The sequence below is a fragment of the Lissotriton vulgaris genome, chromosome 3_2, assembly GCF_964263255.1.
Source record: "Lissotriton vulgaris chromosome 3_2, aLisVul1.2, whole genome shotgun sequence".
NCBI classification, from domain to species: Eukaryota; Metazoa; Chordata; class Amphibia; order Caudata; family Salamandridae; genus Lissotriton; species Lissotriton vulgaris.
The window spans coordinates 8084732-8097050 of NC_141690.1; the positions used below are offsets into that span (position 1 = coordinate 8084732).

A 12319-nucleotide genomic window follows, 5' to 3' on the forward strand; every position below is an offset into this window, starting at 1 on the left:
GAAAGGGGTGTAACCACCCCCCTCCTAGTCCCACCCATAGGCAGGACCTAGTCACCGGGTCAGCCCCCTTTCTTAGTATAAAGATAGGAGCGGGCCCCCTGTTCAAATTAGATCATCTTTGGAATCAAGACACGACTTTCTGCGAAAGGACATCAAGATTTCTTCTTCAAGATTCTCCCTTGTGACTAAGGAGTAGTCACCCTGCATCAAGCGGGCACCATCCTAAGAACACTGCGGTTTGCTGTAAGTCTTTCCTCCGGAATCCGACTGCCCAGCTCGACGAGACCCGGCTTCCCTGGCACCTCTGACCTCTACTCACCTCTACAGCCAAGCTGAGAACCGTGAGTGCGACGAGACCTCGAGGGGCCGACAATCGCCAAGACTGCACGACTTCTTTGCAACAAGCCCACCGTGTGCTCCACTGGTGAGTGCTTTGGGGTCCGAGAAGCCCCAACCCTGAGCAGCTCCAGCACCGAAGATCAGCCCTCCAGCATCTCCACGATCTGCGTGGGGCCCTTCTGCTTTTGCTTGCTCACCGCGTTGTTTGGCTACTAGCCGGATGGCTTGTGGCCTTCTTAACGACGCCCAACGACATCACTGCTGCTGGTCTGGTTGCTCCAGACTGGCCCTTGCTTCCTTCTTCAAAAGAAGCACCCCGGACCCTCCTGGTCCACTCCAGACGCCATTTTGAGTCCACCGCGTGGGCTTGAATTTGCCAAGGCTTTGTTGCCCAATCCTGGGTCCAGCGACGCCGACAGCTTCATCCATCGTGGGACAGCTCGCTCCTCCATCCTGGTCGCCGACAACGCCTCCTGGTCCGTGAGATCTGCAGAGCACAGCGTCGCCCACTCACCTAGTCGAGGTGACTACCATCCGGTGCCCTCCTGGTGCCACCTGACTACTGGCTAGTAGTCACGAACTTGGTCCCCTCTGCTTTCAGGTGTCATCTCTCTTCGATCCAGGCTTGGATCCATCGAACTTTCTTCACTGGTCGCCTGCCAGCAACTTCTTTCTTCCAGGCTCCTGGTCCGTCTACGAGGATTCCCAACGTCTTTTGAGACATATGCAGCTGCAGCCCCTGGGCTAGGTAACTTCGGCATTTCGGTGCCCCAGCATAGCCTCACTATCCAAGGGTCAGAATCCACTTTCGTTTTCCTCCTACCAGGTCGTGTTCGCCCGAGAACACTAACTTTGTGAAATCTAGCTACCATAGACTTTGTCCCGCATCCCGCGTGAGAGTGCACACTCTGCACCCGAGTCCCCTAGGCCTCCTAGAAGTAATCTGAAGATTCTATAGTCAAGACCTAGCGATTCCAAAGCCTATTAGTACTGTACTTACCTGCTAGTAATTTCGCATTCCACTTTCAGAGTATATGGTTTTCCGTGCCCTTCGGGAATTTGTATATACAGTGCGAACTTAAGTATTTTCGTAAGAGTTTTGTTTTGTGCTTAGTACCCTGTCCTCATAAAGAGTACAGGGCTGTTGTGATTTTAATAAATACACTGTTTATTTTCATAACACTTGTGTGGTGTCCTTTCACTGGGTATTCAAGGGGTACATGTGTGGTATAACAGCTGGCTTAACACGCCCTCTCGAGTCTTTAGCCTTAGACTGCTCGTATCCATGCTACTAGGATAGCTGGTCTATAAGGTTGACTTACAACCAATCATCAATAAGGGTTGTTTGGACTGATACAAAGTGTTCACTAGAATAGTGAACATTATATATCAGGCCAACTTCTCACAGGTACACCCCTAAACTTTTTGCTTTGTGAATGTGAATTGGAGGTAGTGATTTTTTGGTTTCTGCGCACTTTCACTGTGTCCCAGTGGAAAGTGCGTGTGCACTGAGTGCGTGGAGTAAGGTTGGCCTGCCCTCCCATAGGAATGCATGGGGAATGTGTGTGTCCATGTTAGTTCCTGATGTGTGGGGAGTGCAGGCTCGAGTTTGGTATGTGCAAACTCGTGTGATTGAATGCTTCGCAATGATGTATGTGGCATGATTGTGTCTTGTGCGGAAGTGCCACTTCTAGGAGTTAAGACTGATTGGGGTTGTAAGGAGCACTCCGTCGATCAACTGAATTTTGAAACTTAGGTCAAATGATGCTGCGATTGTAGGAGTTGGCATATTAGTGTAAAATATGCCTGGCGTGTGATTGGCTGGAGCTGGCTGGTGAGCCTGGCTCCAGGAAGTCTGGATGGGTCTGCCCGGTGGTGAGTGTGAGATTAGCATGCTGATGGCTGGGGAGGGCTGCACCTGGTTTCTGAATGGGGCTGGGCTTTCCCCACACAATGCTTGCTCCGCCCCCTGTGGTGCGACTGATGACCCTAGCCCTGCTAGTGAATAGAGTGAGGGGCTGAGCACATCAAGGGTGCTCCAAAACCAGCTGCGACTGGTTCTCCCCTCATCGTGTGACAAAGACAAAGGAATGTGGTGTATAAAAATGGGGCTGTGTCCCCTTACAGTGTGTGCTGTTCCGTTCCAGGATCCTGCCTGAGGGGGCTGCTGCTGTTGCTGGGGCAAGGAGGACCGCCACTTGGAGTGTCTCCCTGCCTGGACCCAGTGAGCTGGCTCTGGGCCCAGCCTTGCCCCCCTGCCTGCCTCCAGACCTGGCTGGAGCTTTGTCCTCCCCCCCCACCCCCCCCCCCCCCCCCACCTTCCTGAAGGAATTGGTTGTTGACTTTTGGGGGCCTGAACTCTCCCCTAGCGCTGGGGAGCGCTTTGCCCTTGCTGTGAACCCCCTAAGCACTTGGTAGCACTTTATTTCCCCTCTAAGCGCCGGTAAGCGCTTTCTGCTGTTATAGCGCTTGGGAGAGCTTTTATGATCCAGGTAGGTGCCCACCCTGCATTTCGTACTGCCGCGGACCTTGCCGCTTATTTGCCCCGTTTTTTTTTTTAGTTATTTGAAGCCGGTGCCCACCCGGCATTGCCCCGTGTTGAATTCGTCGCCCCGGCCCGGAGAGCGATTAGGAGGCGCTGTCCCGCCTCCCTACCCCAGGGCCGTGCTGCGATTGGCCGCAGCCGCGACCCGGAAGTCAGGCAGGCCGAGGGCGGGACTGTGGGACGATAGGAAGAGGCCTGGAGCCCACGCCAGCCGTATCCTGCCTAGGGGCTCCCGAGTGAAGGGAGAGCCCCAGGGAGAGAGAGAAGTCCGGCGCGAGGGCAGCGAGGCTCCCAGAATGGAGGGAGAGCGCCGCAGCCGGTGAGAGTGAGCCGCCGCCCGAGAGTGAAGCAGCCCGACGGAGACGCTGCCCCCCTTTCTCCGGTGAGTGGGGCAGCAGAGGAGAAGGGAGGGGTGCCGGGACACATTGTCGGTGTCTGCCCCCTGTTCCAAGAGTCCAAGAAGGACTCCAAAGACGCCACAGTTGTTTGTCGAGCCCCGAGATGCTCGTAGTGGCATATTCGTTCAAGAGCCGGTCGAGGCTCGAGGGGGCAGTTCTTCGTTATTCAGAGCCCGGGAGGCTCAGCACGCACAGTCGTAGTCACGAGCCCAGAGAGGCTCTTGGGCCACAGTTGTTCTTCGAGCCCGAGAGGCTCACAGCCCATATTTGAGTTACAAGCCCGGAGAGGCTCAGGAGAGCCATTGTGGTTGTTTAGAGCCCGCGAGGCTCCCACTTGCCCCACAATTTGTTACCGAGCCCCCGAGGCTCAAGGGGGGCACATTTGTTATTCAGTGCCACGAGAGGCTCATGGGCATTTGCTTTGGCCAGAGCCTGCGAGGCTCCAGCGTTGGCCCATCATTGCCTTCACAGCTGCCCAGCACTTCGTGGGCAGCTGCTACGTGTAGGCCCCTGACATTGGGACACAGGGCGTCCTAGCCCTAGAGAGGCCAGTTGACCTAGGGACTGCCACAGGTTGTGGCTAATGTGATTTTTGTGCAATTGTGTTCTTTGATACACCTCTGAATGTGTTGTTTATGCATCATGTGTTCTCCTGTGCTGCACCTCTGAATGTGTTTTTATGAGTCATGTGCCTTGTTCTCACACCGCTGAATGTAGGTTCTGCATCATGTGTTTTCCTTCCCTACCCCTCTGAATGTGTTGTGATGCATCATGTGTAATGTGCTTAGACCACTACAGGTACTGTGATACTTAGGTGGTTGTTTTTCTCCTAGTACAGGTGGTGCTAGTGAGGTCCTGGTTCCCTGCGTGACCTTTTCCTAAGGTGGTTCGGGTTGCGTAGGTGGTACTTATCTGTTACCAGTGATTACTGGGTGTGTGCTTTATGTTCTATTTTGTGCTACAGTGATTTATATTCTAAGTTCTAAAAGTGCCGATTCCTGACAGTGGTCCATGTGGCCCTGTCTTGTACATATCCCCTGTAAATTCTGCCCGTGCCTGTTGGCACATTGTAAAGTGTGTGTTTTATCTAATGTGTTTTAGTAATACAAAGGCTATTTTTATATATAACCTTGTGTGTAGTTTCCTTTTTGGTGGGCCTTGGGTGTTGTTGCTGGGGTGCGTGCGCAAATACTTAACTCACATAGCCTCCAAGTTTAGCCTTGCTGCTCGCGCCACGTTACCTAGAGGGTGAGCAGGGGTTATCTTGGCGTGTAACTCCCTTGCCCTGACTTGGGAGTGGTGGTCTCTGACTGACTTTGGCACAAGCCCTGGCCAGCCAGGGATCCCATTTCTAACAGTTTGTTTTGGGGATTGGTATAGCAAAAGAGGTGTCAGATGATCAAGGAGGGGTAGAGTAGGAGAGGGTCTAGAAACAGTTATTTTGGGGATCATAGTAGTGGTATGGGGTTTGGGATAAATGAGAGAGTGGATTTAGATGATATATTGATAGATGTATAGGCTGAGAAATGGGGAAGTGCATTGGAAATGCTAAATTAGAAGAAAGTGATAAATATATTGATCCATAAGTACATTGAAAGTATATAGACACATAAAGGAGGTAGGTATATTGGGCAGCATTTCTGGCCCTGGCCAGTCTCGAACAGGCTCAAACAGGCAACCGCTAAAGATATTTTGCTGCCACTTGTGTGCTTTAAACAACATTTCGCTTTTGCGTCAGTCTCTGTGATTTGTTCATTGATTTATTTTGTAACAATTGCAAGGCTTATCTGAAAGAAACACGTTAGTTATAGATTCCTTACTTTAGAATTACCCCCAGGCGTCAGACTGGATCCGGAAAGTTTTTTCGTCAGAAGTACCTCTGCGCGTTGGAAGGTGGCATCGGTCGGCTCTCTGTCCATCGTTGGCGTCGTGTCACGGGATGACATCGCAGCTGCTATTTAGACGCCGCCCTCGCGCCTTGATGTCAGTTTTTTTTTTTCCCGCCCAGCCAGCGCAGATCCGGGAAATACCTCCAGTCACTTTTTGACTGACATTTTTCTTGACTTTTGTCAACTTGTTTTATTGAGTCTTCAACTCCTAGTGCACGCGGGATGACCGGCTTCAAGGCATGCGGTTCCTGTTACTGAATGATGTCGGTGGCAGATCCGCACTGCGTGTGCCTCTTTTGCCCAGAACGCGACCACGACCCCAAGTCGTGCTTCGACTGCCTGTCAATGGCGCTGAAGACTTTGCGAGAGCGGTCCCGAAGTTGCTTGAGCAGTCGGCTCCATGCCGTTCGATGTCCCAGTTGCAAGGAAGGTCGTGGGACCGGTCGCGCAGCCACCATCATCATTTGTTCAAGTCATCGAAGTCTTTGCACTCGCGCACTCGGGGTCGGGTAAGTCGAAGCATAGGAAGTCGTCGAAGAAGCACCATCGCTCTGCAACTTCTCCTTGACGGTCTTCCAATCCAACTAGGGATGCCGATGGTGCCCCTCCCGCAGTTCTGCGTGCAGAGCCTGAAGAGTCAAGTCCGCGTTTCCCTCCCTTTCCGTGACCTGGAGCAACTCCCGCCCAGCTTCGTGCGTTCTATGAGGCGATGCTTGTCGTCTTTGGGTGGCCCGAACCAGTCGGCGCCTCTTTGGGCCTCACGGAACTGTTTGGAGGGGCCTAGGCCTTCTCCACCGACGGCTCTGGCGCCGCAGGCCCTCCTTGAATCCAGGACAGTTGACCTCATTACACCTCCGCCGGCGCAGCTTCCTCCTGCATCATTACCGCATTCAACACCAGTCTGAGGGAGCTTCATATACAGTGGTGTTGTGTAGGGCAGCCGAGGCTCTCAATCTCGAGCTCCCTACTGTGGCAGTCATGACTAACCTCTTGACAGAGGTGCTTCAGCAATCTGTGAGCTCTTCAGAACCTCTGCTTCCGTTCAATGAGGTCCTTACTAACGTCCTTTTGGGGCACTTGGTCCAGGCCCAACACGGGGGCTCCCGTAGACAGAAAGATTGCCCAACGCCACCGCCCGGCCCTGGGCGACCTCACTTTCCTTTCCCAACACCCCACCCCTGAGAGCTTGGTGATCCAAGCCTCTACTTCCAATAGTGCATTCCCTACCGCCCCACCGGAAAGGGAATCCAAGAAGCTGGAGCATCTTGGGAAGAAGATTTTCTCTTCCGCCACATTGGGACTGTGCTCTGTAAACACCCCATGTCTATTGGGCCATTATTTCCACTCTGTTTGGAACTCAGTTGTGCAGGTGCTGCCTCAGTGTCCAGAGGAGGCCCGGACAGTGCTCTTCCAGACTGTCGCCGCCGGGAGGGATGCGGCCAAGTTTGCCATTCATTGTGGACTGGATACTGCTGACTCTCTGGGTCAAACGATTTCTACGTCGGTAGCTCTTAGACGCTACGCCTGGATGAGGTTGACTGGCTTTTCAGGGGATGTCCAGAACACCTTGATGGACATTCCCTTTGATGGCCATCGCCTTTTAAAGTAGACAACGCTCTAGAGCGTTTCAAGGACTCATGGGCTACGGCCAAGTCCTTGCACCTCTCCACTTGCCCTGCGCAGTCTGCTTTTTGCCCCTTTCGTGGCTACGCAAGGAGTGCCTCGCTACGTCCTGCCCAGAGCCACAGACCGCAGCAAGTTACCCAGCCTTCGCATGGCGGGGACGTGGGAACAACTGTTGTGGTTCCGGGGGCCAGTGGGCAGGCCAGTCCTTCCAACAGGAAGTTACGGCTCTCTTGGCCAATTCCTGTTCCAGAAGTATGTTGTGGTGGTTATTCCCACTGCTTTATGGTCCCCAAGAAGGACAAGGGCCTGCGTCCTATCTTAGATCTCGGGAACGTCAACCACTTCCTCCGGAAAGAGAAGTTCAAGATGTTGACGCTTGCTCAGGTCTTGTCTTCCCTCGACCCGGAAGACTGTTTGGTAGCATTGGACTTGCAGGATGCTTATTTTCACATCCCTGTAATGCCGGCCCACCGACATTACCTGCAGTTCACGGTAGACCACGAGCATTTTCAGTTCACCGTGCTCCCCTTTGGCCTTACCAGCGCCCCTCGGGTGTTCAGGAAAGTGATGGCGGTGGTCACAGCTCATCTGTGCAGATCAGGGGTTTCAGTCTTACCCTAACTCGACGACTGTTTGTTGAAGGTGGGCTCCCCCCTGGCAGTCGTCTTACGCCTCCAGACTACAGCCGACCTGCATTCGCTGGGGTTCTCTATCAATGTGCCGAAGTCCCACCTGATTCCATCTCAGAAGCTCTTCATCGGAGCAGTTCTGAACATGACGCGGTTTTGGGTCTATCAGCGAGTCCGGGATATACAGGCTATGATTCAGATCTTTCAGCCTCTATCCCGGATTTGTCAGAAAGACCCTGAGGCTGCTGGGCCTCATGGCCTCCCGCACCCTGCTGGTAGATCATACCAGGTGGCATATGCGTGCTCTGCAGTGGGACCTGAAGTTCCAGTGGGTGCAGCATCAGGGTAATCTGTCTGATTGCGTCCAGATCCTGGAGGGCACTGCTTGACAATTGCAGTGGTGGCTCACGAACCAGGATTGGGTCAACAGCAGATCCTTCTCCCTTCCCAAACCAGAACACAGTGGTGACAAGCGTGTCCCTTCTGAGATGAGGCGGCCACATGGGAGAGGCGGAGATCAAAGTCATCTGGTCTCCGTCGGAGTCTGGGCTCCACATCAACATTATGGAGCTTCGGACGATTCATCTTGCACTAAAAGCATTTCTTCACTCTGTCCGGGAAAGAGTAGTACAGGTGTTCACCGACCACACCACCGCCTTGTGGTACTGCAACAAAGAGGGCAGGGTGAGGTTTGTGGACCCTATGTCAGGAGGCTCTCTGCCTCTGGAACATTGGGTCATATCCCTGGTAGTTCGACACCTGGCAGATTCCCTGAACCCCAGGGCAGACTAGCTCAGCCAAAGGTGCATAATGGATCACGAATGGCGTCTTCACTCTGAGGTGTTGCAATGTCTCTCAGTGGGAAGAGCCTTGGTTAGATGTATTCACCATCGAAGAGAATGCACAATGTCAGCAATTCTGTACGTTGGAATTTCCAAAGCGGCACTCGCTAGGCAACGCTTTTCGTCGCGAGTGGACTTACGGTCTGTTGTACACCTTTCTGCCTATACCTCTGCTGCACAGAGTGCTGAAGAATATCCGGTGCACCCGGGCCCAATTCATTCTTCTTCCTCTGGATTAGGCATGGAGAGTCTGATATCCAGAGCTGCTCAACATGACCATTGATCCTCCGATCCGACTGCCTCTTCTGGAGGATCTTCTGTCGCAGCAGCAAGGGACTGTCCTCCACCCGAACCTGTCCAGCCTCCACCTCCTTGCATGGAGATTGAGCAGCGGCAGTTGACGTCATTTGAACTGCCTCCAGAGGTCTGCAATGTCATCTTGGCAGCCAGCCGTCCCTCCACTAAGACGGTATACGCCTAATGGTGGAACACATTTTTGGCATGGTGCACAGCAAAGGCTGTGGATCCCCTCTCTGCCCCTCTTTCTGAGGTTCTATTGTTCCTCCTTTCTTTGGCCCAGCAGAGCTCTACTCTGGGCACTATCAAGGGCTAACTCTCTGCCATCTCTGCCATCGTTCGGCTTCCACATCAGCCTTCTCTTTTCAAGTCCCTGGTTGTAAATCGGTTTATGAAAGGCATAACTCACCTCTTTCCTCCTATTCCTTTCTTTATGCCTCAGTGGGACTTGAATCTAGTTTTAACCTATTTAAGGTGCGCTCCCTTTGAGGCACTTCTCAACTGTCCTTTAAGGCTTCTCACGCTTAAGACTGATTTCCTGGTTTTCATCACCTCTGCCAGGAAGGTGAATGAGCTCCAGGCTATTTCATTGAAACCTTCTTTCTTGTCTGTCCATCTGGACAAAGTGCTCCTCAGGACTCGTCCATCCTTCTTGCCCAAGATTGTCACTGCTTTGCACATCGGGCAGACCATCACTTTGGCCACATTCTTTCCGCCTCCGCATCCTTCAAAAGAGGAGGAGAGGATCCAGCGTCTGGACCCAAAATGTGCGCTTTCCTTTTATCTGGATCGCATAAAACAGATGACCAGCTCTTTATTGGGTACGTGGGTGCAAAGAAAGTCGGGCCGTACAACAAACTATCTCTCGATGGGTCATTTTGTGTATCAAGGCCTGCTATTCCCTGGTGAAGAAGGATCCTCCAGTGGGGCTGCGCTCCCATTCTACCAGGGCGACTACAGCAACTACTGATCTGGGATGGGGCGTTCCTCACAGTGACATCTGTCAGGCAGCTACTTAGGCCTCACTGCAAACGTTTACAAAACACTACTGTCTTGACAGTCTGGTCCCGATAGACAGCTTCTTTGGCCGTTCTGTGCTCCAGGACTTTCTGGTGTGAGATTGGTTCGCAGACCCATCACTGGGGTTGGTATTGCTGGTGTATCTATTGTAAGGTAAGGTCTCTATAACTAATGTGTTTCTTTCAGATGAACAAGTTACTTTCCTTCGGTAACCATATATCTGTAAGAAACATTAGTTAGTTATAAATTCCTTAAGCCCCACCCATTCTCCCCGTTCTGCGAACTGATTTCTAGGGTTAAGGATATTCATTCAGGGCCATAGTTTTGTGCACCAGTTGTCAGTGTCTTGCATGGCTCTGCGTTTCTGATGCGGAAAGTCGTGTACTGAAGTCAGGGTGCGAGGGAGACGTCTAAGTAGCTTCCGCGAAATCATCCTAGCAAAACCACACCAATGATGGACGCGGATCCGACCAACTCCACCTTCCGACGTGCAGAGGTACTGCTGATGAAAAAACTTTTCGGATCCAGTCTGACGCCTGGTGGTAATTCTAAGGTAAGTAATCTATAACTAACTAATGTTTCTTACAGATATGTTTACCGAAGGTAAGTAACTTGTTGATTAATACACAAACTAAACTTGCCTCCATTAACCCACAATTTTGTTTATTTTCAGTAAATCTGAGATGTCTCGTCTGCGGCTTGCTGCTGGAGGTGCAATCATGAAACTTGCTCAGGAACCTTGCTATCATGAAATTATCACACCAGAACAGTTCCAGCTATGTGCATTGGTTATAAATGTAAGTGGATGGAATATATGTGGTATAAAAATATCACTCATTAAATATATATTTATGATGGATACATCTTCCTGTGGATTCCTCAACTTATGAATTAAGCCCATGCACAGCATTCAATAGAAACTTTTCTCCTCCGCTCTCCCACGTCGACCAGGACATCACAATGGTACGGCTCTACATGCGACTCCGCGTGGTGTCATCAGAGCCATAAGAAGACCTAGTCGATTTGCTGACCTCTGTTCCCTTTTTACCATGCTGTCGATGTGTAATATTTTTTCCCAGGGCTCTCCATTACTGGGAGTTTTTGTTAAATAACGTAATCTCTTTTTTAGCAGCGACTATGGTTACTCGCAGGAAATCTGGTTTGAAGCCATGCAGGGAATGTGGGGGGTCAAATGTCTGTCACTGAGCCCCATGAAGACTGGTGACTTTCGTCGGATAACGACGTTGCAGAGTGTTCATCTTGCATGCGCATAAATTCCAAAGTGCTGAAGGAGAGGGAAGCCAAATAGTTTGTGTCAAAAGCCAAGAAACAAAAAAGGGGTCAAAGATGATCACAGTCCCGCTCCAAGTCGCCGATTCCACGTACTTCGAGGCCGTAGAAGAACCAAGAAAAAGGCAATGTCATGGGTCTAGGCGTTGGTTCTCGAAGGATGCAGCATTGAGGTCGGTGTCCCTGGTTCCCAGGCGTTATCAGAAGGCTGAAATCTCTCCATCTCTTTCTCCTGAGGTAACTCTGTCTCCGAGAGCGGTGACTCCACCGACTTCAAGGGAAGCTATGCCTCCACAGGTGCAGAAGCCCACCACTGCACCTCTGGCTCCAGGGTCTCCGGCGCCACAGATAGAACCGATGTTCTCCCCCCTCGAGCGACTCAGAGCCTGCTGTGCTGGATATGGTGTATCCTGCCTTCCCAACTCCAGGTACGGATCCATCGTATTTCTTAAATGCAATGTTAGGCTTGTTCCCTAGAGCGGCAAACCAACTGGTGCGCTTGTTGGTCCCATGGGTCCACTGGCATATTCCTTGGGAGGCTTGCCACCTCATTTCCATCAGGGACCTTTAATACTGATGGCTCCAGGGAGCTGGCCTCTCCTGACACCGAAATATTCAACGCCGGTACAATATCTGGAGGGGCGAGTGCCACTGAAAGCATCTTCCCCGGCTCCTCTGGTTCTGAACCAACGTCGACTCGACTGGCGTCGACTACTGTTCCAGGAGACCTCCCTTCAACGCCGATCTCGAAGTCACAGGCACCGCGTCTGGCGCCACCAATGCCTGTTCTGAGGATTTGGTCTCTGTGAGAAGTTGGCCTGGTATATGATGTTCGCTATTCTAGTGAATACCTTGCACCAGTCCAAACAACCCTTATGGTGATGGTTGTAAAGTCAACCTTATAGATCAGCTATCCTAGAGGTAGCGTGGACAGAACAGTCTTAGGCTAAAATACTCTTGAGGGCGTGTAAAGCCAGCTGTTTTACCATATGTAACCCCTTGAATACCAAATGAAAAAACACCATATATATAAAATATATATGTATTTATTCACTAACACACTCCTCTGAACTCTTTGAGGTCAGAGGCAAAAGCACATAAGAAGTTACTCTTAGAAACACTATAAATAGCACAATTTACAGTTAGGCCCTAGGGCCGCGTAAAACCATATACTAAGTAAGTGGTATAAGAAGCACGACTTGTGAAAAAGAAAGGCCTAGGGCCTAGGGAATTGCTGGGGCTACACTATCTGACCCTTAGGGTAGGAGTAGCAGGCCCACAGGCGGCGCGTGCAGTGTCAATACACTCACACGAGAGTCAATGGAAAGTCAATGGGTATGTAAAAGGTAAGTAAATGGAGATTTAGGACTCTTCCGGTCTACCTAGGAAGATGCAACTAACAAAACTAGACACTAGGATAGTCAATCCCTACAGGAGCACCGAA

At 51.4% G+C, this 12319-nt stretch overlaps 1 protein-coding gene across 2 annotated transcripts in view; it reads left to right on the plus strand.

Annotated features, from left to right (window-relative positions):
* Window positions 1-12319, plus strand: part of PDS5A (PDS5 cohesin associated factor A) — a 1517933-nt gene that overhangs the window by 973757 nt on the left and 531857 nt on the right. For both annotated transcript variants that reach the window (XM_086963962.1, XM_086963961.1), the window contains exon 24: window positions 10259-10382. In XM_086963962.1, coding sequence (XP_086820088.1) covers window positions 10259-10382 — 124 coding nt within the window. The remainder of the gene's footprint in view (window positions 1-10258; window positions 10383-12319) is intronic.